Below are 27286 nucleotides of genomic sequence, written 5' to 3' on the forward strand. Positions count from 1 at the left end.
CTCTGATGGGTCATCAGACTGCATGCCCGATACCACTCGCGCTAACCAGAGAAATACCTGATAATGCAAACATGGATTTAAGAATCGCCTCAATCTTCCTATCTGTTGGATCTTTTAACGTCACTGATTGTACCGAAGGAATTACTGTAGCCTTTGCCAAATGAGAAATAAGAGCATCCACCTTCGGAGCCGTTTGCCAGAATTTTGTGTCCTCCTCTGCAAAAGGATATAGAAATCTTAATATATTAGGAGCCTGAAAGCGTGAATTCGGCTTAAGCCAAGGTTCTTTCAAAGTATCTGCAAAATGTGTATATGAAGGAAAGACAGCTACTTGTCTTTTCTGTCGTTTGAAAAAAGCTGTCAAAATTTCTGCCTCTACCATATCTTGAAGATGAAGAGTTTGACGTATGGCTTCTATCAATAACCTGACACCTGAACTTGTAGACAATTCCTCTTCTTCCCATGTGGAAGTATCCTCCCACTCAGAATCCAGTTCACCCTCCTCCAGAGGGGTGACCGAATCTAACTTCTCACCTGGGAAGGTGATAGTGGGCAGCGGATGCTGTCTCTTAGTAGCCGCTGAGCCCGAAGAAATCACAGTTTTGTTAACAGACTGTGCTAAGTCCGAAAGACATTTTCCCATATGTCTTGCCCAAGGTGGTTCCTCGGCAGATTGACCCGAATCAGTACCTGACTAGGACTGACTCAAATCCGCAATAGCATCAGCCATGTGCCTGGCCCACAGAGGAATAGACCGATCTGTAGAGCCGCCAGCCTGCTCAACAACAGGTGTCACAGAGCATGTAGTGCAGAGAGAACCTAGATCCGTGCTACCCTTAGAAGGTTCGGATCCGCACTGAGAACGGGCAAAATAAACAGCAGAGCCTGCCTTCCCTTTAGCAGATTTGTCCGGCTTATTGGCCATACTGCTGTGTAAAGTAAAATGGGGGTGGGGACGAGTATACTAACAGAGGAAAATAGCTAGCCCCACTACTGTAATGAAAGGATAAAGAAATTAATCGTAAATAACAGTATACTTGCAGTCAGCTGAACTCCACCTAACAGGGTGAGAAGCTGAAGCCCCCTTGTTTGTGTGTATGTGTGAGGTGTGACCCGGAGTGCAGCATCCCCTGCAATATGCATTCAGTGTGGAGAAAATGGCGCCTGTATGAGAAGCACGCCCCCACAGACTGAGGTGGGCGGCGCAGTACAATCCTCTGAGCGCGAGACGAAGGCGGGAAGCGGTCCTACCCCTTCTGTTTCTGCCGCGGCTGGACAATGCCCTTCAGGAAGGGGAACTAAGCGCAAACCAGAGCTAGAGCTAGGCGGAAGCAGCGTCACACCTAATTCCCTTCAGCAAGCGTGTATGCGGGGAACTGTCCGGCTGTTCGTCAGATAGAAGTCAGTGCCCCCCCCCCCCCCAAGCAAGTGAATTCAGAAGCATCAGTCACAGCGCGCACTGCATACACACAGTGAACCCTAGCGCCTCTCACAGCCCGTCAAACACAATACTTCAAGTATGGGGAAAAATTAACAGCCCAACACTGCTAGACAGGTTGTGGCTGCCGGCATCCTACCTGACCTTAGCCTCCTCGGATCACCAGTTCAGATACAGGGAGCCCCAGTGACCATAGTATGGTGACTTCCCCAGAGGCTGTAGAGAGCAGGGAAAATCTAACTAAGTAGTCCCCACTCTAAATACACCCGTCACCTGTAAACCTAACTAAAAATCTATAGTAAGGAACTGTGCCTGCACTCTCCAGGCACAAAACTTAAACTGGGGTAATCTACTGGTCAGGCTGGAGATGGAAGGTGTTAGAGGGGGGAGGAGTTGGTTTTTATAGGGTCTGTGCCGAAGCTCCCTTCCCACACATGCTAACCCATCAGTACACACGCAGTGTCCCCCAGATGGATGAAAGAGAAATACAGATCGCATATTGTGGGATGCAGTCAATTTGACGGCTGTCGGGATCTTGGCGTTCAGGATACTGACACTGAAATCCCGACAGCCGACAATGGGGGTAATTCTGAGTTGATCGCAGCAGGAACTTTGTTAGCAGTTGGGCAAAACCATGTGCACTGCAGGGGAGGCAGATATAACATGTGCAGAGAGAGAGTTAGATTTGGGTGTGGCGAGTTAAATCTGCAATCTAATTTGCAGTGTAAAAATAAAGCAGCCAGTATTTACCCTGCACAGAAACAAAATAACCCATCCAAATCTAACTCTCTCTACACATGTTATATCTGCCCGCCCCCTGCAGTGCACATGGTTTTGCCCAACTGCTAAAAAATTTCCTGCTGCGATCAACTTGAAATTACCCCCAATGCCGGCAGCCGGAATCCCGGCACACCAGGGCTATTCCCACTCGTGGCTGTCCGCGACACCAATAAAGAAAGAATAAATCCTTTAGCGAGCGCAGCGAAGCCGCAAGGGAACTCTTAGTGCTCGGCCCACTGCTGGCATTCTGGTGGGCGAGATACCGCCGTCGGGATATTGACAGCCGACACCCCACCCGCCGGTAATACATACCGAACCCCATATTGTCTCTCTCTGACTGCTTATTTACATCTATCTCACCAGTAACTATACAACTATGGGTTAGACTTACACTGGCGCTGTGCAAACTCAAAGACTCAATACTGTGCGAACAAGGACCAGCTGTTAAAATGATCATGGCCTCTACCACTGCTATAAGAGAAAGTGCAAGTCCATTTACCTCAAACTGAGTGACTGCAGCATAGCGCACCTCCCCAGAAGCGGTGGTGTATTTACTTCGATAGAAACCTTTCATTTTATCATTCAGCTCCCCAACAAAATCAATCTTCAACACTCCAAGGCCTGCACAAAGATGATAAGATTATTAATAATAATGCGCTCTTTCTCCAATAGGACTCAAGGCGCTTAACAGATAGCATTAACATAATAGTAAACATGAATGGATCTAGAGCCCACAGTCATAAAGTACACAATTGTAGATGTTGGTACGGATCATTTATTAGCGGATAGGTCCAGAAATTGTCCCATTTGTATGCATCAAAAAGAGGTGACAAAGATCAGTGTAACTATACAGGGATAACTAGTATGCAAGATGCAACTTGGCCATCTAGCTAGTGACAGTATGGTGACCTCATGTGGATGGACAGCTTCTGACATTTCTGCAGTAAAATGTTTCACATAAATACCTCCACTACGGTTGTGGTCATGTTTATTGTTAGGGTGACATAGCAGTCAGTATACAGTGGCCAGCAATGGAAAGATGCATACTAGTTGTTCAGGCATGAATTGTGCCAACACATTTCTATTCTATTTTGTAACTTACCCTTATGCAAAGTGCTGGGGAATGAGAGAGTCACTTTTTCATCTTCATTCTGATAGTTAAACCCAGTGGCATGAATTTCTGCAATATGAGCAAGAAATAGTTTATACAAACCTAACAAGAGAACACAAATACTAAGAAATACTGTACACTGGTAATGGTGTTTGCAATTCACTTTGTGCCCTCTGTCATACAAGTCCACGGTCTGTTCTCTCCGAGGCCCCAGGGAACAATTATCAAGACAAATTTAGTTTTAACATAGATTAAAAGGCAGAACCATGAAATTAAATATGTATTTAGCACTGCTGATCTGCAGAATAACAAGTGTACTAATATTGCTTATTACAGTGCAAAATTAGGTAGATCATCTACAAAGGAACGGAGTGTTTATATATAAGGGAAACACATTATTATGCTCAGTGGCAATCTCCACAGAACACAAGTCTCTAGACAATAATTGCATCAGAAATAAAATTAGACAGACTAAATAATTGAACCCACTAGCATTAATTTAAAGCATGAATCTCTACAACAGACATTTGCCTGTAAAATAAATTGCTACAAAGATGGATACAGAGTTTCAAGATAATATATCTTCAACCCAAGGAATATCCCAGACTCATGTGAGAACCGGTGCCGTATTTCCCAATAGGCACGTGGGCCTAGGGGCGGCACCTGCTGAGGGTGGCACAGCAGTTATCCAACCCACCCCCCCGCCCCGAAACCAGAGGAGCAGCACAGCAGTCCTCCACCCTCCTCGTGGCTGTTTTAAGTGCGGCGGGGCTAGCAGTCACCCCACCAGTGCCAGCCTGCTGACTGCCCCCAACATTGCACTGTGCATCACCCACCTTGGCCGCCCCCGCTACCCACATCCCCCCCCGCCAGCCTCCCGCTGCCCGCATCCCTCCGCTCCATTGGGCCGTTTCCAAGCTACTCACTTGACATTGCGCAGAAAGAGTCGGGTCCCGAGGAACAGGAGCCGGCGTCGATGGTGGTGAGTGACACACACATACACACAGTCGCGCTCTCTCTCTCACCTGGTGCAATGTGTAAAAGGGGTTACCTGGTGCAATGTGTATAAGAGGCTACATGGTGCAATGTGTATAAGGGGCTCAACCTGGAGCAATGACAATAAAGAGGCTCTACCTGGTGCAATGTGTATAAGAGGCTGTACCTGGTGCAATGTGTATACATATATGTGTAACTTTTGCCCTGGGAACAGTTCCTCCCCCTCCTCCCCCCACACCAGAACAGCAGGACAGTTCCTCCCCACTCGCATCAAAACAGCGGCGCGGAAGTCCCCGCAGCCGTATCAGAGTAGCAGCGCAGTACGGCAGGTCGGGAGGAATGAATGTAGAGGCACCGAGTACCTGAGCAAAGGTACAGCTGGTGAGTCATTGGGGGTGTGGGGGGGGGGGGGGGGGAGTTGGATGTTCAGCAGACAATCATTGTGCACAGGCGTTCACTTTACAGATAATCCATTACAGTAAATCTTTCAGTAAGGAATAGAAGTTACACATGGGCTTGGTAATGTCACAATTATTTTGCATTACTTACATACACATTCACTAAATTCCTCCCCTACAAAATCGATACCTTTGCCAGAAAAAGCATACTAACTCAAGCTACGAATTCCATCACAAAGCACTTTGAAAACATGACTCACTCCCACAGCACAATCACAACAAAGTAGAACAAGACCTGGACTTTACATTTTACAAACAAAGTTAGTGGAATGGGGCTTAATTAGGCAGGTGTATGTTTTGGTTATTTATATAGCAGCAACCAAATTATGCAATCCTGTACAATGAATGTGTAACCATTCATATAAGTACCTGCGCCTTAGGAGGTTACAGTCTAAAGTCCTTAATGCCTGCATTTTTTCAGAAGCTAACAAACCTACGAGTATGTTTTGGGCCGGCAGAAGGAAAGGGAGAAACCCAGAGGAAACACAAATAGGGCTCTGGCTGGAATCAAACCAATGACCCCAGCGCTGTTAACCCTTCAAAGTTAACAATTGTTTTGCATATTTAAAAACAGATCATAAAGATGTCCCTCATGAGACAAGGTGCCCATACACTAGACCAGTGGTTCTCAACCGCGGTCCTCAAGTGCCCCCAACAGTTCATGTTTTCCAGGTCTCCTCACAGGATTTCAAGTGAAATAATTTGCTCCACCTGTGGGTCTTTTAAAATGTATCAGTGAGTAATGAATACACCTGTTCAACTGCTAGGTGACCTGGAAAACATGAACTGCTGGGGGTACTTGAGGACAGAGGTTGAGAACCACTGCTCTAGACGACCTGTAAATGATGATTTCTCATTAACGATTTACTTTGAACTCCCCTGGCAGCTCCCCGGCAGTCCTGGGCAAACGATATAGTACAATACTCATGATATATCTTAAAATAAGAATTTACTTACCGATAATTCTATTTCTCGTAGTCCGTAGTGGATGCTGGGGACTCCGTCAGGACCATGGGGATAGCGGGCTCCGCAGGAGACAGGGCACATCTAAAAAGCTTTTTAGGTCACATGGTGTGTACTGGCTCCTCCCCCTATGACCCTCCTCCAAGCCTCAGTTAGGTACTGTGCCCGGACGAGCGTACACAATAAGGAAGGATCTTGAATCCCGGGTAAGACTCATACCAGCCACACCAATCACACCGTACAACTTGTGATCTGAACCCAGTTAACAGTATGATAACAAAACGAAGTAGCCTCCGAAAAGATGGCTCACAACAATAGTAATAACCCGATTTTTGTAACAATAACTATGTACAAGCATTGCAGACAATCCGCACTTGGGATGGGCGCCCAGCATCCACTACGGACTACGAGAAATAGAATTATCGGTAAGTAAATTCTTATTTTCTCTAACGTCCTAGTGGATGCTGGGGACTCCGTCAGGACCATGGGGATTATACCAAAGCTCCCAAACGGGCGGGAGAGTGCGGATGACTCTGCAGCACCGAATGAGAGAACTCCAGGTCCTCCTTAGCCAGAGTATCAAAATTTGTAAAATTTTACAAACGTGTTCTCCCCTGACCACGTAGCTGCTCGGCAAAGTTGTAATGCCGAGACTCCTCGGGCAGCCGCCCAGGATGAGCCCACCTTCCTTGTGGAATGGGCATCTACATATTTCGTCTGTGGCAGGCCTGCCACAGAATGTGCAAGCTGAATTGTACTACAAATCCAGCGTGCAATAGACTGCTTAGAAGCATGAGCACCCAGCTTGTTGGGTGTATACAGTATAAACAGCAAGTCAGACTTTCTGACTCCAGCCGTCCTAACTATATATATATATATATATATATATATATATTTTTAGGGCCCTGACCACGTCTAGTAACATGGAGTCCTCCAAGTCCCTAGTAGCCGCAGGCACCACAAGAGGTTGTTTCAGGTGAAAACGCTGACACCCCTTTATGAAGAAACTGGAGACGAGTCCCAGTTCTGTCCTGTTCAAATGGAAAATTTTAATATGGGCTTTTGTAAGACAAAGCCGCCCATTCTGACAATCGCCTGGCCGAGGCCAGGGCTAACAACATGGTCACTTCCCATGTGAGATATTTGTCAACAGCATGGTCACTTTCCATGTGAGATATTTCAAATCCACAGATTTGAGCGGTTCAAACCAATATGATTTTAAGAAATCCCAACACTATGTTGAGATCTCACGGTGCCCCTAGGGGCACAAAAAAGCTGTATATGCAATACATCCTTTACAATCTGGACTTCAGGAACTGAAGTCAATTCTTTCTGGAAGAAAATCTACAGGGCCGAAATTTAAATGTTAATGAACCCCAATTTGAGGTCCAAAACACTCCTGTTTTCAGGAAGTGTAGAAATCGACCTAGTTGAATTTCCGTCGTGGAGCCTTCCTGGCCTCACCCACGCAACATATTTTCACCACATGTGGTGATGACGTTGTGCGGTCACCTCCTTCCTGGCTTTGACCAGGGTAGGTATGACCTCTTATGGAATGCCTTTTCCCCTCAGGATCCGGCATTCAACCGCCATGCCGTCAAACGCAGCCGCGGTAAGTCTTGGAATAGACATGGTACTTGCTGAATCAAGTCCCTTCTTAGCTCCCCAGGCCCTTAGTCCTCTGTGAGCATTTCTTGAAGTTCCGGGTACCAAGTCCCTCTTGGCCAATCCGGAGCCACTAGTATAGTTCATACTCCTCTATGTCTTATAATTCTCAATACCCTGGTTATGAGAAACAGAGGAGGGAACACATACACAGACTGGTACACCCACGGTGTTACCAGAACATCCGCAGCTATCGCCTGAAGGTCTCATGACCTGGCGGAATACCTGTCCCGTTTTTGTTCGGGCGGGACGCCATCATGTCCACCTTTGGTCTTTGCCAACGGTCCACAATCATGTTGAAAAACTTCCCTATGAAGTTTCCACTCTCCCGGGTGGAGGTCGTGCCTGCTGAGGAAGTCTGCTTCCCAGTCGTCCACTCCCGGAAAGAACACTGCTGACAGTGCTATCACATGATTTTCCGCCTAGCGAAAAATCCTTGCAGTTTTCACTGCCCTCCTGCTTCTTGTGCCGCCCTTCTGTTTACGTGGGCGACTGCCGTGATGTTATCCCACTGGATCAATACCGGCTGACCTTGAAGCAGAGGTCTAGCTAAGTTTAGAGCATTATAAATTTGCTCTAAGCTTATTTATGCGGAGAGAATTCTCCAGACTTAATCACACTTCCCTGGAAAAATTTTTTCCCTGTGTGACTGTTCCCCAGCCTCTCAGGCTGGCCTCCGTGGTCACCGGCATCCAATCCTGAATGCCGAATCTGCGGCCCTCTAGAAGATGAGCACTCTGTAATCACCACAGGAGAGACACCCTTTTCCTTGGATATAGGGTTATCCGCTGATGCATCTGAGGATGCGATCCGGACCATTTGTCCAGCAGATCCCACTGAAGAGTTCTTGAGGGAAATCTGCCGAATGGAATTGCTTCGTAATAAGCCACCATTTTTACCAGGACTCTTGTGCAATGATGCACTGACACTTTTCCTGGTTTTAGGAGGATCCCGATTAGCTCGGATAACTCCCTGGTTTTCTCCACTGGGAGAAACACGTTTTTCTGGACTGTGTCCAGAATCTTCCCTAGGAACAGTAGACGTGTCGTCGGAAAAAGCTGCGATTTTGGAATATTTAGAATCCACTCGTGCTGTCGTAGAACTACTTAAGATAGTGCTACTCCGACCTCCAACTGTTCTCTGGACCTTGCCCTTATCAGGAAAGCGTCCATGTTTCTTTTAAGAAAAATCATCATTCCGGCCATTACCTTGGTAAAGACCCGGGGCGCCGTGGACCATCCAAACGGCAGCGTCTGAACTGATAGTGACAGTTCTGTACCAGGAACCTGAAGTACCCTTGGTGAGAAGGGCAAATTTGGACCTGTAGGTAAACGTCCCTGATATCCAGTGACATCATATCGTCCCCTTCTTCCTGGTTCGCTATCACTGCTCCGAGTGACTCCATCTTGATTTGAACGCTTGTATGTAAGTGTTCAAATATTTCAGATCTCACCGAGCCGGTTGGCTTCAGTACCACAATATAGTGTGGAATACTACCCCCTTCCTTGTTGTAAGAAGGGTACTTTGATTATCACCTGCTGGGAATACAGCCTGTGAATTGTGTGAGGGGGAGACGTCTCGAATTTCCAATGTACACCTGGGATATTACATGTAGGATCCCGGAGTTCCCTTGCGAGTGTTGCTGAAACTCTTGAGATGACCCCCTACCGCACCTGAGTCCGCTTGTACGGCCCCAGCGTTATGCTGCGGACTTGGCAGAAGCCGTGAGGAGCTTCTGTTCCTGGGAATGAGCTGCTTGCTGCAGTCTACTTCCCTTTCCTCTCCCCCTGGGCAGATATGACTGGCCTTCGCCCGCCTGCCCGTATGGGGACGAAAGGACTGAGACTGAAAAGACTGTGTCCTTTTCTGCCAATATGTGACTCGGGGTAACAAAAGGTGGATTTTTCAGCTGTTGCCATGGCCACCAGGTCCAATGGACCGCCCCTTTATACGGCAATACTTCCATATGCCGTCTGGAATCTGCCTCACCTGACCACTGTCGTGTCTTCGTCTGGCAGATATGTACATCACATTTACTCTTTGATGCCAGAATGCAAATATGCCTCTGCGCATCACACATATATAGAAATGCATCCCTAAAATGCTCTATAGACAATAAAATCCTGTCCCTGTCAAGGGTATCAAAATTTTCAGTCAGGAAATCCGACCAAGCCCCCTCAGCGCTGCACATCCAGGCTGAGGCGATTGCTGGTCGTAGTATAACACCAGTATGTGTGTATATACTGTTATGATATTTTTCAGCTTCCTATCAGCTGGCTCCTTGAGGGCGGCCGTATCTGGAAACGGTAACGCCATGTTTTTTATATGCGTGTGAGCGCCTTGTCCACCCTAAGGTGTGTTTTCCAACTCGCCCTTACTACTGGCGGGAAAAAGGGTATACCGCCCATAACTTCCTGTCGGAGGAACCCCACGTATCATCACACACTTCATTTAATTTATCTGATTCAGGCAAAACTACAAGTAGTTTTTTCCCACCCTACAAAATACCCTTATTTGTGGTACTTGTGGTATCAGAAATACGTAACACCTCCTTCATTGCCCTTAACATGTAACTTGTGGCCCTAAAGGAAAAATACGTTTGTTTCTTCACCGTCGACACTGGGGTCAGTGTCCGTGTCAGTGTCTGTCGACCGACTGAGGTAAATGGGCGTTTTTACAAGCCCCTGACGGTGTCTGAGACGCCTAGACCGATACTAATTTGTCCGCCGGCTGTCTCATGTCGTCAACCGGCTTGCAGCGTGTTGACATTATCACGTAATTCCATAAGTAAGCCATCCATTCTGGTGTCGACTCCCTAGAGAGTGACATCACCATTACAGGCAATTTTCTCCGTCTCCTCACCAACATTTTCCTCATACATGTCGACACACACGTACCGACCTACAGCACACACATACAGGGAATGCTCTGATAGAGGACAGGACCCACTAGCCCTTTGGGGAGACAGAGGGAGAGTTTGCCAGCACACACCAAAAGCGCCATAATGTATATAACAACCCTAGAAGGTGTTGTTTCTATATATGGGCTCTTAATATATAATTATATCGCCAATTTATGCCCCCCTTCTCTTTAACCCTGTTTCTGTAGTGCAGGGGAGAGTGGGAGCCTTCCTCACCAGCGGAGCTGGTCAGGAAAATGGCGCTGAGTGCTGAGGAGAATAAGCTCCGCCCCTTTCACGGCGGGCTTTTCTCCCGGTTATTAGGAAAACTGGCCTGGGTTAAATACATACATATAGCCTTAATGGCTATATGTGATGTATTTATTTGCCAAATAGGTATTTATATTGCTGCCCAGGGCGCCCCCAGCAGCGCCCTGCACCCTCCGTGACCGTGTCAGTGAGCCGTGTAGCAACAATGGCGCACAGCTGCAGTGCTGTGCGCTACCTCTCTGAAGACTGTGAAGTCTTCTGCCGCCTGTTTCCGGACCTCCGTTCCGCCGTCTTTCTTCAGCGTCTGTAAGGGGGATCGGCGGCGCGGCTCCGGGACGAACCCCAGGCTGACCTGTGTTCCGACTCCCTCTGGAGCTCAGTGTCCAGTAGCCTAAAACTTCAATCCTCCTGCACGCAGGTGAGTTGCAAGTCTCTCCCCTAAGTCCCTCGTTGCAGTGATCCTGTCGCCAGCAGGAATCACTGATTAGAAACCTAAAAAAAACTTTACTAAACAGCTCCTTAAGAGAGCCATCCAGTTTGCACCCTTCTCGGACGGGCACAAAAACCTAACTGAGGCTTGGAGGAGGGTCATAGGGGGAGGAGCCAGTACACACCATGTGACCTAAAAAGCTTTTTAGATGTGCCCTGTCTCCTGCGGAGCCCGCTATCCCCATGGTCCTGACGGAGTCCCCAGCATCCACTAGGACGTTAGAGAAAAGATATATCTTAAGATCTGGGAGTGGCTACATCCAGGAGCATGCCGTCGTTGGCGATAGCTTCAGATCTTCCCTGCAGCAGGGAAGATCAGAAGCTCCAACCAACAACCAGCGGGACCGCGCATCATGATCGTTATCGTTCAGACACTGAACGATCTGCACTATTATGAACGATTTGTAGTTCCGATCCATCGGAAATAGCCAAATTGCTCATAATATCGTCTAGTGTATGGGCACCTTTAGCTCCAAGCTGGGAAGGTAGATGACTACATAATGCATTTTGATGTATATGCACAGCAGTAAAAGGAAATGTACACTGTGATCTATACATTGCCTCTTTCTAGCAATGACACATGTAGCAAGGCACTAACTGTGCCCAGGTATAAGCATCCACAGCTGGTAGTAGGATGTACAAGAGAACACGAGACAAGTGCCTGGCAGTAAAATATGCAGACTATTCCAGGTATTAAACAGCTGGCAGTAAGCTATACAGCAAGTGATGTGAATTTGGCAGTACAACACAAGTGGTAAGCTGTGAAGTGCAGTGCTGGGCACAGTAATAGCAACAACAAACATTACAGGTGTTTAACTTTTGTAGTGAGTGGTGAGTGAGCCAAGTCAAACATTGCAGATTTCTGGCGGTACTGCATTACAAGTGGGACATGCAAGACTGCACAGGTCTAAGCGGAGGTGTCCAATGTAATAAGCTATAATGTGGCCTGCTAGGGACAGCACATCTGTCACATTAGTTTAATGTACTGAACATTTTACATTGACATGTCCAAGCCATTTGGCAGCCATCCAAGAAACGTTGCTGGCAAGTCCAGACTTGTCATGTGCTGTACTGAAGGAAGTGCAGATGAAAGGTTCCTGTAACCATACATACACTGTAAAGGCCACTGGTAGGAGCCACTTGAACTGGTTCTTATTAACCTGTATTGATTATTTAATGACGTGCTTTTCATCTGAACACACACTGCGACCCAAAGGTGTGTGCTAGGTTATATCCACCTATGTGCAGGGGAGCTAGTAGCGATCAGCCTGGAGCACCATCGCTCCACAGAGGGTGTAGGCCTGGAATCTGCAGCATGCACATACACAACATTCATCTCTCCTCCCCCAGCACTAATGATATAAACCCAGCTTAGCCTTGCTCTCTGGCATGGACAGAAAGCTCCATTACTGCATTTGTCTCCTTAATAACCTGATGACCTTATTGCTTGTAAATTACAGTCTCCCAGGCAAAAATATTTAGACATGTCCGAGTTGTGACCTCTTGGTCACAGGCATCATTGTAAGAGAAAGTGGACCATGGACATTTTATTTATAAAGAATCTGATCACAGAACACAATTCGGAAACTCCCATACTCTAAGGATGGCTCACAGGATTCATAGCACTAAACTCCTTCACAAATCGAGATGCAGGTAGTAATTCATATATTTATTTATACACCTGCTTGTTTTGATGCAATTTCTCACTCAAATCCAGGGTTCACACTGACAGACGCGAGTTTATATGGGATACAGCAATCAGTAACCCTACTCCAAAAGGAAATACCCTATAACATGACCATGCTGGGTTAAAAGAAAGCCTGCAGCTACAAATCTCTTAGGGCTAAGAACAGGTCCAGAAAATTCTATGCAACCTAATAGGAGCAAAGTGCACCAAGAGCAAATAGCAAAATTGTACCATGAAGGCTCATGTACAGATCACTGACTGCAATTATTTCCTGTGCCTCCTGCCAGGTTTCCTCAATAAATTTGGAGTGACCTTCCCTTTTATTCTCCTAATGCTTAGCAATTATGAGCTGTACAGAGGTCACAATTTCTGTATAATTATACCGAATGGTTTCCGTGGCTTTTTTCTGAGGATTAACAGCTCTTCTAAATGGGATATGTTTCTCAGATAACTGGAAGGGAAAACATGCAGTTGGGAAGAAAAAAAAATATATCTTCAAAAGTCATGACATTAAAGAGGCCAACATCCAGTTTTATATCAAGTGCTAAACTCCATATAGTAGAGACCGCTACATAGAAAGAATATGAAAAACTTCCATATAACAGGTATTGTAACAATTTAAAAGAGCCCTAAAGACCAATAAAAATGTATTATGAAAAAAAAAAGCCTTTGAGGGGTATCCAATTAGGTGCATAACATTGTGAGCAAAAAACGGTTGTTTTTGCAGTTTTTCCCAATGTTTCAAATATATTTTTTTAACGGGGAATACAATTAGACCTACCGTAAAAAATAAAATAAAACACAAAACCTTTTTCATGCGGAAACACAGGTTCAGAGAAACCTGTGGGTTTCCTCTGCCACCGCCCCAAAACCCAGCACTCATTGGGGATTTTGCTATGTCAGCCTCTATAAGCTGGCACAAGCCTCAGGCAAACAGGATAGCCCCAAGCGAAGCAATTACCAAAGGTCAATGATCGCGGATAACTGGATACGGCCCTTTGGGTCTTAAGTAATTGCCTGCAAACTTCAGGAGCAATTTTGCAGAGTTAACCGATATTTTTAACAAGACAATAATTTATAAAGGCAAAACCAACCTGGTGTGAATTTTAAACGGCTGCTTGAAATTTTTACAGTAGCTTAGTATCAGAGAGACCTCAACTTGAACCAATGTTTTTCTCATGTTGCCAGCATCAGATATTTAAGACTAAAACAGGATTTTTTATTGTTTTTTTAAAAACATACTTTTTATAGTGTCATATAAAGTTGTACGCAACTCTCAAGAGATCAGTGTGTATACTGATTTTTTATTTCCTTGGGGGGGGGGGGGCTAAGGTGTGTGGAGTTTTTCCACCGTGGGGGCAGTGTAAGAATTTTTTCCCTGTGGAAGACAATGGGAGAAATTCTGTTTTTTTCTCGGGCAGCACACTGGAGCAATTCTAGTGTTCTCCCATTGGGCGTGAGAGCACGTCCATTAGTATCGGGTTTAGCTTGGGGCGGCCAAAGTAACAGCTTACCCCATTGTGTCTTGAGTTCTGTGTATCTGTTTATTTATCTTCTGTGGAATAATTTTTGTATTAGGAAATATCTTTGTTGGTTAATAAAACTATTAAATTATGAATATACGCTGGATTTAGGAAGAGTGCTCCAAAATTTCTCACACAGGGTGTTCGTAGACCTCTCTGGCCCTGTCCCAAGGTACATGTACACACTAGCTCAACACTGTTAGGGAAACTCTCTCTGCTTACTCAAGATGATTAAGCAATAATTGCATCATATTTTTAGGTAATAAATATTTTAGATACTGAAATATTTTATAGCAAAGACTATCTAGTGGGCTAAAGTGCATTTTGTGTGCTTGCAAAGACATTTTACAATTTCAATTTTGTTCAAACTTTATAGTTAAGAAGTCTACATACATACCAATAACACAGCCCCAAGTATAAAATATCTTCCAGAACTTCTCTAATCTATTTGCTTTAGCAAACACATTACAATTCTCCTCAGTAAGCTGACTTACTGTGCTTCTTGGTGTCAAAACTTTCCCTGCCTTTGACAGCTTTTGTCACAATTTACTCAAAAGGGACATAATCTGAAATGAACAAAAAACAAAAAAAACAGTACATCCCAGTGTGTGTAATCCTTACATTACCATCACTACTCTAAAGGGCCCTACACACTGGACAACATTTTAGAAATATATCGTTCGAAAATGAACAATATATAATTTATATCGTTCAGTGTGGAGGCACCGTCAATGAAAAATGCGCATCCCTGCAGTCGTTCATTGTTGATCTATCATCTTTCATGATTGCAAGACAATTTGGATGATATTGATGTTTGCAGTTTCAAATCGTTCATACAAATCGTTCAGTGTGTATGTAAAAAATAGTTAATGAAAAATCGTTCATTGTTCATATCGTTCAAAATCACCCAGTGTGTAGGGCCCTTAACCACTTGCCTGGCATGGTCGCATCAGATGCGACCATGCCTGCAAGTGCTCTATCTGACCTGGTCGCACGGGATGCGACCAGTCAGATAGGAAGTGTTAGCAGCGGCAGGGAAGAGAAACTTCCCTCCGCTGCTGCTGTTAGAGGGACGGGAAGGTCCCTCTGCATCCCTGCACTCTCCCCGTGTCTGCCGTGCTGCCGATCACTGCTGATCTGTCAGCACGGCAGGATCTGTCCCCTCCAGCGGCTGCAGACAATGGCAGCCGCTGGGGAGTGTAAATAAACCCTCCCTGGCTGCCCCCAGACCCCTCCTGCATACCTCGAAGCGGTCTCGGCTTTCAAAAGGAAAGCCGCGATGGTCGCGATGTTCCCGATCGATGATTCGATGTTTGGGGGGGATATTTTTTTACGAAAAAATGCAAAAAAAAATATTTTTTTTCATTTTTTTTTTACTAAAATCATTTGGGATAGGGTTAAATTCATGTTCTTCACCTAATTCACTCAAACCCCCCGACAATTTCGGAGCGTTTTTTTGCTAAATAAATCGTCAGTTAAGTGGTTAAAGGTGGGTACACACTATATGATATACTGGCCGATCTTGGGATCTGCGACGTATCACAATGACCACTGTATAGTGTATACCCCCAAATCCACCCAATTTCCATTGTGCCATTTGACGTGCTGCACAACAGATGGGACGGTAACACAAATGACGCAGTGCGGTTACATTAATGTAACTACTCTATGGTGACAAAAGTGATTGGACATCGACAGCAAACAGATAAACGAGATTGTATTGACACCCTTCTTGGCAAACTGTACACAGGTTCCTGGACAACAGCAGGCGGAATGTTTTGCTATTCCGCCTTAAGTATAGTGACCAACTGTGACACAATGTCGAGTTGGCCTAGAATGCACTAGTCACTCCACTTTGCCCCAGAGGTTCTCAGTGGGGTTAAGATCTGGACTCTGAGCTGGCTAGTCGATCCGGGTTACCAAATTTTCAGTATATCAGTACAGCGTTGCCCTGGAAACATGACAGATGGCATGGCCGTCCTAATAAAAACATTTGTCGTTTCAGTATAACCGCCACAATGTAGGGGGCACAGAGTTATCGAGAACAGCTCTAGAGTTAATGTGAACATGCATTACAACTAGTGGACCCATGACAAACCAGCTGAAACAGGCCCACAGCATAATGCCACTACCTCCATGCTTTTTTGTAGGTCCATCATCAGACATTCTCCTGGCAATCTCCAAACCCATACAACGTCCATCTGATCGGAAAAGCGAAAATCATGATTGGTAACTCCATAACACTCGTCGCCATTGTTCCACTGTCCAGTTTTCACACCATTGTAAGTACTGGGCAGCATTCTTCTTTGGGATTAGAATTTTATGAGCAGCTGCTCATCCATAATATCCAAGTGCATGGGCCTCCATATGGAGTGCCCTTATCGATACCGAAACAATAGTGGTCATTTGAAACTCGTGTGGAATGGTATGCATGGGACGACCCCTGTTCTTTCGCAGCACCCTGGTTAGCACTCTCCGGTCCCTGGATTGCAGTTTCGGGGATTTTCCAGGGCGAGGTGCATTCATGCAAAGGTCTTCTTCCACATATTAATGACCAAACACACAGTGGATTTAGGAACCTTACTAACATCCACAATGCTTCTCACACTCATACCTCCGATTGAGCAGCCTATGATGATAACCTTTTTCAAACTCTGTTAGCTTCTTCCAGCAAGCCATTTCGTTAGCAAATGATCTAAACAGTGCCCCTCTACCCATTTTATACCTTCACGAACAATTGTCTGCTGCATGAGCACTCCATTTCGCTTGCATGGGAGTGTCTAATCACTTTTGTCTACATAGTGTATATATCACGTTATGTGGGTGACGTGTAGCGTCTACGGCAATGCGATATATCATTACATTGCATCGCTGCTTAGGTGTGTACACAGCTTAAGACTAATACGAGCGAATGTTAACACAGATTTTACATGTACAGTATTTTTGCTCAATATTAAATCTCACCCATTTATATACTACACAAAAATATACCCATTAATATTTATCAAACCAATCAATCTGTGGTTTATTCATTTTACTCCCAGCAAAGAACCAAATGGTAGCTTTCTAAATTCAGTCAAAAAAATCTAATTTTACCGCATGGCGGCATTCAAGATGTCCCTACTACCAAAGTTAATGTACCTGTTCCGCACAATTCCTTACTCTGTCCCCACTAAATATTTGTCAGAGTGCAATCGTATCTTTACTAAATACATCTGGCCGACTGGGCCCCCCAAACTTGCGAAATCTAAAATGATTTTACCCAAGGCTAAAGGGGGTCTCAATCTCCCAGATCTGTCCTTGTACCACGAAGCCTGTATTCTGGCTCAACTTAAGTTCTACTGTGCTACAGTTTCAGGTGTAGGTTGGGTCATTCTGGAAAAAGCAGCGTGCATAAATTTTCCGCTAGCAAATGCCGTGTACATACCTAGATCTAGACGACCGCCTTCCTGTTCCTTACTACCTTCCGCACAGTCATAGTTAAAAATTTGGGATAAATTGGCTGAAAAATTGCTATTTCATTGCTAACTCTTTCACACATTACTTTGAGGTCGCTATCTAAACTTATACCCAACTTAAGCCTTGTGAAGTGGGTCTCCTGCGGTGTGAAAACATTTGGTGACCTGTTAAATGGTTCATCATTGTTACCGTTCTCCACGTTTCAACATAAATTTCAAATCCCGGACGCAGAATTGCTATGTTACTTCCAAATTCAACATTGGTGGAAAACTTTACCCAAACCGTTTAGTTCTACTAATTCTCTGACGCCTTCAATTTTAGCATGTATCTCTCAGTCCAAATCCAAGAGTGACATATCTTTTTGGTATAAGATTCTTCTAGATTTAGCTCCTATTCCTGAATATAAAGCTCAAAAACGGTGGGAGGAGGATTTAGGAATTACATTGTCTGCGGCTCAATGGAGTAAAATTTTTGCCTCTTCTTTTAAAATCTCCAGATGTTTGAATCACACCGAGATGCACGTAAAACTGCTTCACAGGTTGTATCCAACGCCAGACAGGCTACATACTATTTGGCCCACCTGTTCTAAGTATTGCTGGCGTCAGTGTGGCGAGATAGGCCATGTTTTTCATGTATTCTGGTCATGTGCGGTTCTTGGTCAATTCTGGCTAGATGTTTTTAAATTAATAATGTGTTACATTTAATGCTCTCTCCCTCTCCCTCCATAGCACTACTGAATTTATTTCCTGATAATATTTTATCGCATAAACGCTATGGGGTATATTCAATTGTGGTCGAATTCGACAGTTTTAGGATTCGACACAATTCGGCAGGCGAAACCCTCCACCCGGGACCCCACTTAACCTCGCGGTCTACCGCAGACCGCAAAATTCCCACCATTGGATACAATGGAGCGCCTATGCGCTACATTGTATCTCCAGTGCGCCGCCTGACTGACAGTTCAGGCGCGCACAGCCAATCAGGAGAGTGACATGACGTGGCGCTCCCTGATTGGCTGAAGGGACCCTCTTTGACAGCAGTCACGGGGGGTCCCGCCAGTCGGGGAAAGGGGTCCCATGTGTAAACATGGGACCCCTTTCAGTGCGTGGTTCGTGTTTTTCATTTTTATATTTTGCCAAGTACGTGGATTACAAACAGAAGAGGACCGATCTACACTGGATTGTTGTGAGTATAATTTTATTTACAGGTATCCCTGGATTCTACTGGTGAAGAGGACCGACTGCTTCGTGTCAACATAGGTAAGTATGTATGTATGTTGGTGTGCATGTATGTAATAAAGTTGTACTATCACGGTTTTTGTGTATTGTTTTTATTTGGGTATTTTTTTTGTAGTAGAACAACAGGAACCAGCGGGCCCGTTTCCCCCCCGCATGCTGGTACTTGTGGTTCTCCAAGTACCAGCTTGCGTGGGGAGGCTTGCTGGGACTTGTGGTTCTGCTACAGAAAACAATATATATTTTTTGTCACAAAAGGCTATCAGCCCCCCATCCGCCGCCCTTGGATGGGAAGGAGGGGGGGGGGGGGGGGGACCAGCCTCGGGCTTCACCCCTGGCCCTTGGGTGGCTGGAGGGGGGGGGACCCCTTGATTTAAGGGGTCCCCACTCCTCCAGGGTACCCCGCCAGGGGTGACTAGTTGGGGATTTAACGCCATGGCTGCAGGGACCTATATAAAAGTGTCCCCCCGGCTGTGGCATAATCTCTCTGACTAGTGGAGCCCGGTGCTGGTGTTAAAAATACGGGGGACCCCCTACGTCTTTTGTCCCCCGTATTTTTTGCACCAGGACCAGGCGCAGAGCCCGGTGCTGGTTGTTAAAATATGGGGGAACCCCTGTCAATTTTTCCCCGATATTTCTACACCCAGGACCGGCTCAAAGAGCCCGAGGCTGGTTATGCTTAGGAGGGGGGACCCCACGCAATTTTTTTCAGGATTTTTATCCATTTCACACCCCTTCCAACTGAAAAACATGCACTGATCTCTCCATATTATTGTAGTCAGTAAAAAAAAAAAAATATATATATTCTTTAAAAAAAATCTATTAAATAATACTTATGGCTCATAAATAGACAAACCAAGTAGATAATCCCTTCAAATATAAATAGATATGCTATTAGCAATAAAAAAAGCACCAAAAAATACATGTTTTTAAAAAAAATTATTAGATCACGACAGAAAAATTAGGCGGAATGAAATTGACGAAATGACTGTCGAAAAGCACTGTTGTCGAATCGAAATTCTTCAATTGAATATACTTTTGTCAAAAAGCCACATTTTTAACATTGCAGACATGTCGAATTGAAAAAATGTCGAATTGCAAAAAGTCGAAAATGAAACGGCAGGTTTTTTGTCGAAAAGTACTGTATTGAATTGTCGAATACAATTCGACAGGTGTTTTGTGTCGAAAATGCCCCGTTTTTCGACAATTTCGGCAATTCAACCGCAATTGAATATACCCCTATGTCCTCGGGCAAATTCTTATAGCAGTGAGCCGGATTAGCGCAATTATGGAAGCAACCAACCCCTCCTTCTTTACTAAAGGTTATACACAAAATCCAGTTCCATTACACTATGGAGACAGTATATCCACCCTACTCTTACTCAGCTTCGTTTACGTTAGTGCTTTGGTCCCCTTGGCACAATTTCGTTACGGAAGGAGATGGAGCGCAGTACTTTCCCAAAACTTCCCAATCTGATCCTATGCCATTCAGTCTTAACGATAAAGCGTCTGACTCTTCTTAAATTGTTTGCATACTCCACTTGTCTATAGATGTTGTTTACAGCCTGATATTACTGTATGTACAGCTAATTGTTAACGTCCGATGATTCTGTACGCACTATTGGAACATTGTATACTTGTTTTACTGCTTGTACCACCACAACCCCCCTTTTTCTTCTTCCCCTGCTTCTCTTCCCTCCTTTTTTTTTCTGTACCCTTTTGACAAACGTATTTTCTTGATTTTTCCAATAAAAACTATTGATGTTAAAAAAATAAGAATTTACTCACCGGTAATTCTATTTCTCGTAGTCCGTAGTGGATGCTGGGTACTCCGTAAGGACCATGGGGAATAGATGGGCTCCGCAGGAGACTGGGCACTCTTAAAAGAAAGATTAGGTACTATATCTGGTGTGCACTGGCTCCTCCCTCTATGCCCCTCCTCCAGACCTCAGTTAGGGAAACTGTGCCCAGAAGAGCTGACATTACTAGGAAAGGATTTGGAATCCAGGGTAAGACTCATACCAGCCACACCAATCACACCGTACAACTTGTGATAACTATACCCAGTTAACAGTATGAACAACAACTGAGCCTCATTCAACAGATGGCTCAGAACAATAACCCTATAGTTGAGCAATAACTATATATACATGTATTGCAGAGAGTCCGCACTTGGGACGGGCTCCCAGCATCCACTACGGACTACGAGAAATAGATTTACCGGTGAGTAAAATCTTATTTTCTCTGACGTCCTAGTGGATGCTGGGTACTCCGTAAGGACAATGGGGATTATACCAAAGCTCCCAAACGGGCGGGAGAGTGCAGATGACTCTGCAGCACCGAATGAGCAAACTCAAGGTCCTCCTCAGCCAGGGTATCAAACTTGTAGAATTTTGCAAAAGTGTTTGATCCCGACCAAGTAGCACCTCAGCAAAGTTGTAAAGCCGAGACCCCTCGGGCAGCCGCCCAAGAAGAGCCCACCTTCCTCGTGGAATGGGCTTTTACTGATTTAGGATGCGGCAGTCCAGCCGCCGAATGTGCAAGTTGAATCGTGCTACAGATCCAGCGAGCAATAGTCTGCTTTGAAGCAGGAGCACCCAGCTTGTTGGGTGCATGCAAGATAAACAGCGAGTCAGTTTTTCTGACTCTAGCCGTCCTGGAAACATAGATTTTCAGGGCCCGGACTACGTCCAGCAACTTGGAATCCTCCAAGTCCCGAGTAGCCGCAGGCACCACAATAGGTTGGTTCAAATGAAACGCTGATACCACCTTTGGGAGAAATTGGGGACGAGTCCTCAATTCTGCCCTGTCCATATGGAAAATCAGATATGGGCTTTTACAGGACAAAGCCACCAATTCTGACACACGCCTAGCTGAGGCCAAGGCCAACAGCATGACTACCTTCCACGTGAGATACTTCAACTCCACGGTCTGAAGTGGCTCAAACCAATGTGATTTTAGGAAATCCAACACTACGTTGAGATCCCAAGGTGCCACTGGAGGCACAAAAGGGGGCTGAATATGCAGCACTCCCTTAACAAACGTCTGAACTTCAGGCAGTGAAGCCAGTTGTTTTTGAAAGAAAATAGACAGGGCCGAAATCTGGACTTTAATGGATCCCGATTTTAGGCCCATAGTCACTCCTGACTGTAATAAGTGCAGAAATCGACCCAGCTGAAATTCCTCTGTTGGGGCCTTCCTGGCCTCACACCAAGCAACATATTTTCGCCATATGCGGTGATAATGTTTTGCTGTCACATCCTTCCTAGCTTTTATCAGCGTAGGAATGACTTCACCTGGAATGCCCTTTTCCATTAGGATCCGGCGTTCAACCGCCATGCCGTCAAACGCAGCCGCGGTAAGTCTTGGAACAGACAGGGCCCCTGCTGTAGCAGGTCCTGTCGGAGCGGCAGAGGCCAAGGGTCCTCGGAAATCATTTCTTGTAGTTCCGGGTACCAAGTTCTTCTTGGCCAATCCGGAACGATGAGTATAGTTCTTACTCCTCTCTTTCTTATTATCTTCAGTACCTTTGGTATGAGAGGAAGAGGAGGGAACACATAAACCGACTGGTACACCCACGGTGTCACTAGAGCGTCCACAGCTATCGCCTGAGGGTCCCTTGACCTGGCGCAATATCTTTTTAGCTTTTTGTTGAGGCGGGACGCCATCATGTCCACCTGTGGCCTTTTCCAACGATTTACAATCAGCTGGAAGACTTCTGGATGAAGTCCCCACTCTCCCGGGTGGAGGTCGTGCCTGCTGAGGAAGTCTGCTTCCCAGTTGTCCACTCCCGGAATGAAAACCGCTGACAGTGCTAGCACGTGATTCTCCGCCCATCGGAGAATCCTTGTGGCTTCTGCCATCGCCATCCTGCTTCTTGTGCCGCCCTGTCGGTTTACATGGGCGACCGCTGTGATGTTGTCTGACTGAATCAGCACCGGTTGGTTTTGAAGCAGGGGTTCTGCTTGACTTAGGGCATTGTAAATGGCCCTTAGTTCCAGAATATTTATGTGTAGGGAAGTCTCCTGACTCGACCACTGTCCTTGGAAGTTTCTTCCCTGAGTGACTGCCCTCCAACCTCGGAGGCTTGCATCCGTGGTCACCAGGACCCAGTCCTGAATGCCGAATCTGCGGCCCTCGAGAAGATGAGCACTCTGCAGCCACCACAGCAGCGACACCCTGGCCCTCGGGGACAGGGTGATCAACCGATGCATCTGAAGATGCGATCCGGACCACTTGTCTAACAGATCCCACTGAAAGATCCTTGCATGGAACCTGCCGAAGGGAATTGCTTCGTAAGAAGCTACCATCTTTCCCAGGACTCGCGTGCAGTGATGCACCGACACCTGTTTTGGTTTCAGGAGGTCTCTGACCAGAGATGACAATTCCTGGGCCTTCTCCTCCGGGAGAAACACCTTCTTCTGTTCTGTGTCCAGAATCATGCCCAAGAACAGCAGACGCGTCGTAGGAATCAGCTGCGACTTTGGGATATTCAGAATCCAGCCGTGCTGTTGTAGCACTTCCCGAGATAGTGCTACTCCGACTAACAACTGCTCCTTGGACCTTGCCTTTATAAGGAGATCGTCCAAGTACGGGATAATTATAACTCCCTTCTTCCGAAGGAGTATCATCATTTCGGCCATTACCTTGGTAAATACCCTCGGTGCCGTGGACAGACCAAACGGCAACGTCTGGAATTGGTAATGACAGTCCTGTACCACAAACCTGAGGTACTCCTGGTGAGGTGGGTAAATGGGGACATGTAGGTAAGCATCCTTGATGTCCAGTGACACCATAAAATCCCCCTCTTCCAGGCTTGCAATAACCGCCCTGAGCGATTCCATTTTGAACTTGAACTTCCTTATATAAGTGTTCAAGGATTTCAAATTTAGAATGGGTCTCACCGAACCGTCTGGTTTCGGTACCACAAACATTGTGGAATAGTAACCCCGTCCCTGTTGAAGGAGGGGAACTTTGATTATCACCTGCTGGAGGTACAGCTTGTGAATTGCCGCCAGTACTACCTCCCTTTCCTTGGGAGCAGCTGGCAAGGCTGATGTGAGGTAACGGCGAGGGGGAGACGCCTCGAACTCCAGCTTGTATCCCTGAGATACCACTTGTAGAACCCAGAGATCCACCTGTGAGCGAACCCACTGGTCGCTGAAGTTCTGGAGACGCGCCCCCACCGCACCTGGCTCCACCTGTGGAGCCCCAGCGTTATGCGGTGGATTTTTGTTCTTGGGAACTGGCTGTCTGGTGCAGCTTTTTCCCTCTACCCCTGCCTCTGGGCAGAAAGGACGCGCCTCTGACCCGCTTGCCTTTCTGAGGCCGAAAGGACTGTACTTGATAATACGGTGCTTTCTTAGGCTGTGAGGGAACCTGAGGTAAAAAAGTCGACTTCCCAGCTGTTGCTGTGGATACGAGGTCCGAGAGACCGACCCCAAACAATTCCTCACCCTTATAAAGGCAAAACCTCCATGTGCCTTTTAGAATCAGCATCACCTGTCCACTGCCGAGTCCATAATACTCTCCTGGCAGAAATGGACATTGCATTAATTCTAGATGCCAGCCGGCAAATGTCCCTCTGTGCATCCCTCATATATAAGACTACGTCTTTAATATGCTCTATGGTTAGCAAAATAGTATCCCTGTCAAGGGAATCAATGTTATCTGACAGGGTATCAGACCAAGCTGCTGCAGCACTACACATCCATGCTGAAGCAATAGCAGGTCTCAGTATAGTACCTGAGTGTATATACACAGACTTCAGGATAGCCTCCTGCTTTCTATCTGCAGGCTCCTTTAAGGCGGCCGTATCCTGAGACGGCAGTGCCACCTTTTTTGATAAGCGTGTGAGCGCCTTGTTCACCTTAGGGGATGTTTCCCAACGCAACCTGTCCGTTGGCGGGAAAGGGTACGCCATTAGTAACCTCAAAGAAATCACTAATTTCTTATCTGGGGAACACCACGCTTCTTCACACAATTCATTTAACTCATCAGATGGGGGAAAAGTCACTGGCTGCTTTTTCTCCCCAAACATAATACCCTTTTTAGTGGTACCTGGGTTAATGTCAGAAATGTGCAACACATTTTTCATTGCCGTAATCATGCATCGGATGGCCCTTGTGGACTGTACATTTGTCTCATCCTCGTCTACACTGGAGTCAGACTCCGTGTCGACATCTGTGTCTGCCATCTGAGGTAGCGGGCATTTTTGAGCCCCTGATGGCCTCTGAGACACCTGGGCAGGCGCGGGCTGAGATGCCGGCTGTCCCAAAGCTGTTACGTCATCGAACCTTTTATGCAAGGAGTTGACACTGTCGGTTAATACCTTCCACATACCCATCCACTATGGTGTCGGCCCCGCAGGGGGCGACATCACACTTATCGGCTCCTGCTCCGCCTCCACGTAAGCGTCCTCATCAAACATGTCGACACAGCCGTACCGACACACCGCACACACACACAGGGAATGCTTTGACTGAGGACAGGACCCCACAAAGTCCTTTGGGGAGACAGAGAGAGAGTATGCCAGCACACACCACAGCGCTATATAACAGAGGGATTTACACTAACACAAAGTGAATTTTCCCCCAATAGCTGCTTACATCACCTTATTGCGCCTAAATTTATGTGCCCCCCCCCCCTCTCTTTTTTTACCCTTCTCGTAGTGTATACTGCAGGGGAGAGCCTGGGGAGCGTCCTTCCAGCGGAGCTGTGAAGAGAAAATGGCGCCGGTGTGCTGAGGGAGATAGCCCCGCCCCCTCCGCGGCGGGCTTCTCCCGCTTTTTTAATAATATTAATGGCGGGGGATTAGGCACATATACAGTTTATAACTGTATTATGTGCACTTTTGCCAAAAAGGTATACATATTGCAGCCCAGGGCGCCCCCCCAGCGCCCTGCACCCACCAGTGACCGGAGCGTGTGGTGTGCTGTGGGAGCAATGGCGCACAGCTGCAGTGCTGTGCGCTACCTTATTGAAGACCGGAGTCTTCAGCCGCCGATTTTCTCCTGGTTCTTCCGTCTTCTAGCTCTGCAAGGGGGACGGCGGCGCGGCTCCGGGAACGGACGATCGAGGTCGGGCCCTGTGTTCGATCCCTCTGGAGCTAATGGTGTCCAGTAGCCTTAGAAGCACAAGCTAGCTGCAAGCAGGTAGGTTTGCTTCTCTCCCCTCAGTCCCTCGTAGCAGTGAGTCTGTTGCCAGCAGATCTCACTGAAAATAAAAAACCTAACAAATACTTTCTTTTCTAGTAAGCTCAGGAGAGCCCACTAGGTGCATCCAGCTCTGGCCGGGCACAGATTCTAACTGAGGTCTGGAGGAGGGGCATAGAGGGAGGAGCCAGTGCACACCAGATATAGTACCTAATCTTTCTTTTAAGAGTGCCCAGTCTCCTGCGGAGCCCGTCTATTCCCCATGGTCCTTACGGAGTACCCAGCATCCACTAGGACGTCAGAGAAATCTAATTTTAGTTGACAAGTATTTTCCCTGTTTAATGAACATATACAGAAATTAGATGTTAACTAGTATAGCCGCTACATGTAAAGTGCAGAGAAACAGAACAAGTCTTCTGTCCTGTAAAGAAACATCACAACACATCAAAACTGGAAGGAAATCTCACTCGTAGTGTTTCTGTGACTAAAACTTCCTCCTTCTACTTGCTATATGCCTAGAATTCAATTTCATCCCTTCACATGACATATTTACCATGGTCACTAAAAAACATCCATTTCAACTTTTCATTCTGTTCAATCCATATTTTCATGCTACGTTATACAGCTAGTACAAACATCATTTTAATCTTCAAACATGACAATAACCAGGGTTCTAACATTGTGCTTTTTCTATGTAATAAGCTCATTTCAAATAGCATGTTAGTCTTGTATTAAATCTCCTTTTTCATCTGTCAAATCTATCAGCATTGCTTGTGTTACACCTACCATTATAAAGCCCTTTCCTCCAGGTTGCATTAATGCGGTTTCAGATTACATGGAACCACTTGATTGGTTTCCTCTCCACTAATGACCCTGCTTGACCCTCAAACTCCTTTTTTTAAGTTCACTATAATAAATCAAAATCATATACAGATCACAAGTAACTTTGCATTTTGTCCTGAATGACAAAATTCTGATGAGTCAACTGCTCAAACCACTTTATCTTCTTGCCACCAATATCTAGACTTGATAAGCTTCTCTGTTCATACTATGCTTTCCTTAAAGTACAAGTCACACATAAGTAAGAAATATTAGTCAAGTTGCAGATAGTTCGCTAAACTACTGTAACATTGTAATTGAAAATTACATTACATTACAT

The 27286-nt window shown here is 45.9% G+C and overlaps 1 protein-coding gene across 1 annotated transcript in view; it reads right to left on the minus strand.

Annotated features, from left to right (window-relative positions):
- Nucleotides 1–27286, minus strand: part of NPEPPS (aminopeptidase puromycin sensitive) — a 189800-nt gene that overhangs the window by 125298 nt on the left and 37216 nt on the right. Inside the window, exons 3-4 of the mRNA XM_063959653.1 lie at nucleotides 3321–3398; nucleotides 2718–2839 (exon numbers count right to left, since the gene is read on the minus strand). Of these exons, the coding sequence (XP_063815723.1) occupies nucleotides 2718–2839; nucleotides 3321–3398 (200 nt within the window). The remainder of the gene's footprint in view (nucleotides 1–2717; nucleotides 2840–3320; nucleotides 3399–27286) is intronic.

The sequence above is a fragment of the Pseudophryne corroboree genome, chromosome 3, assembly GCF_028390025.1.
Source record: "Pseudophryne corroboree isolate aPseCor3 chromosome 3, aPseCor3.hap2, whole genome shotgun sequence".
NCBI lineage: Eukaryota > Metazoa > Chordata > Amphibia > Anura > Myobatrachidae > Pseudophryne > Pseudophryne corroboree.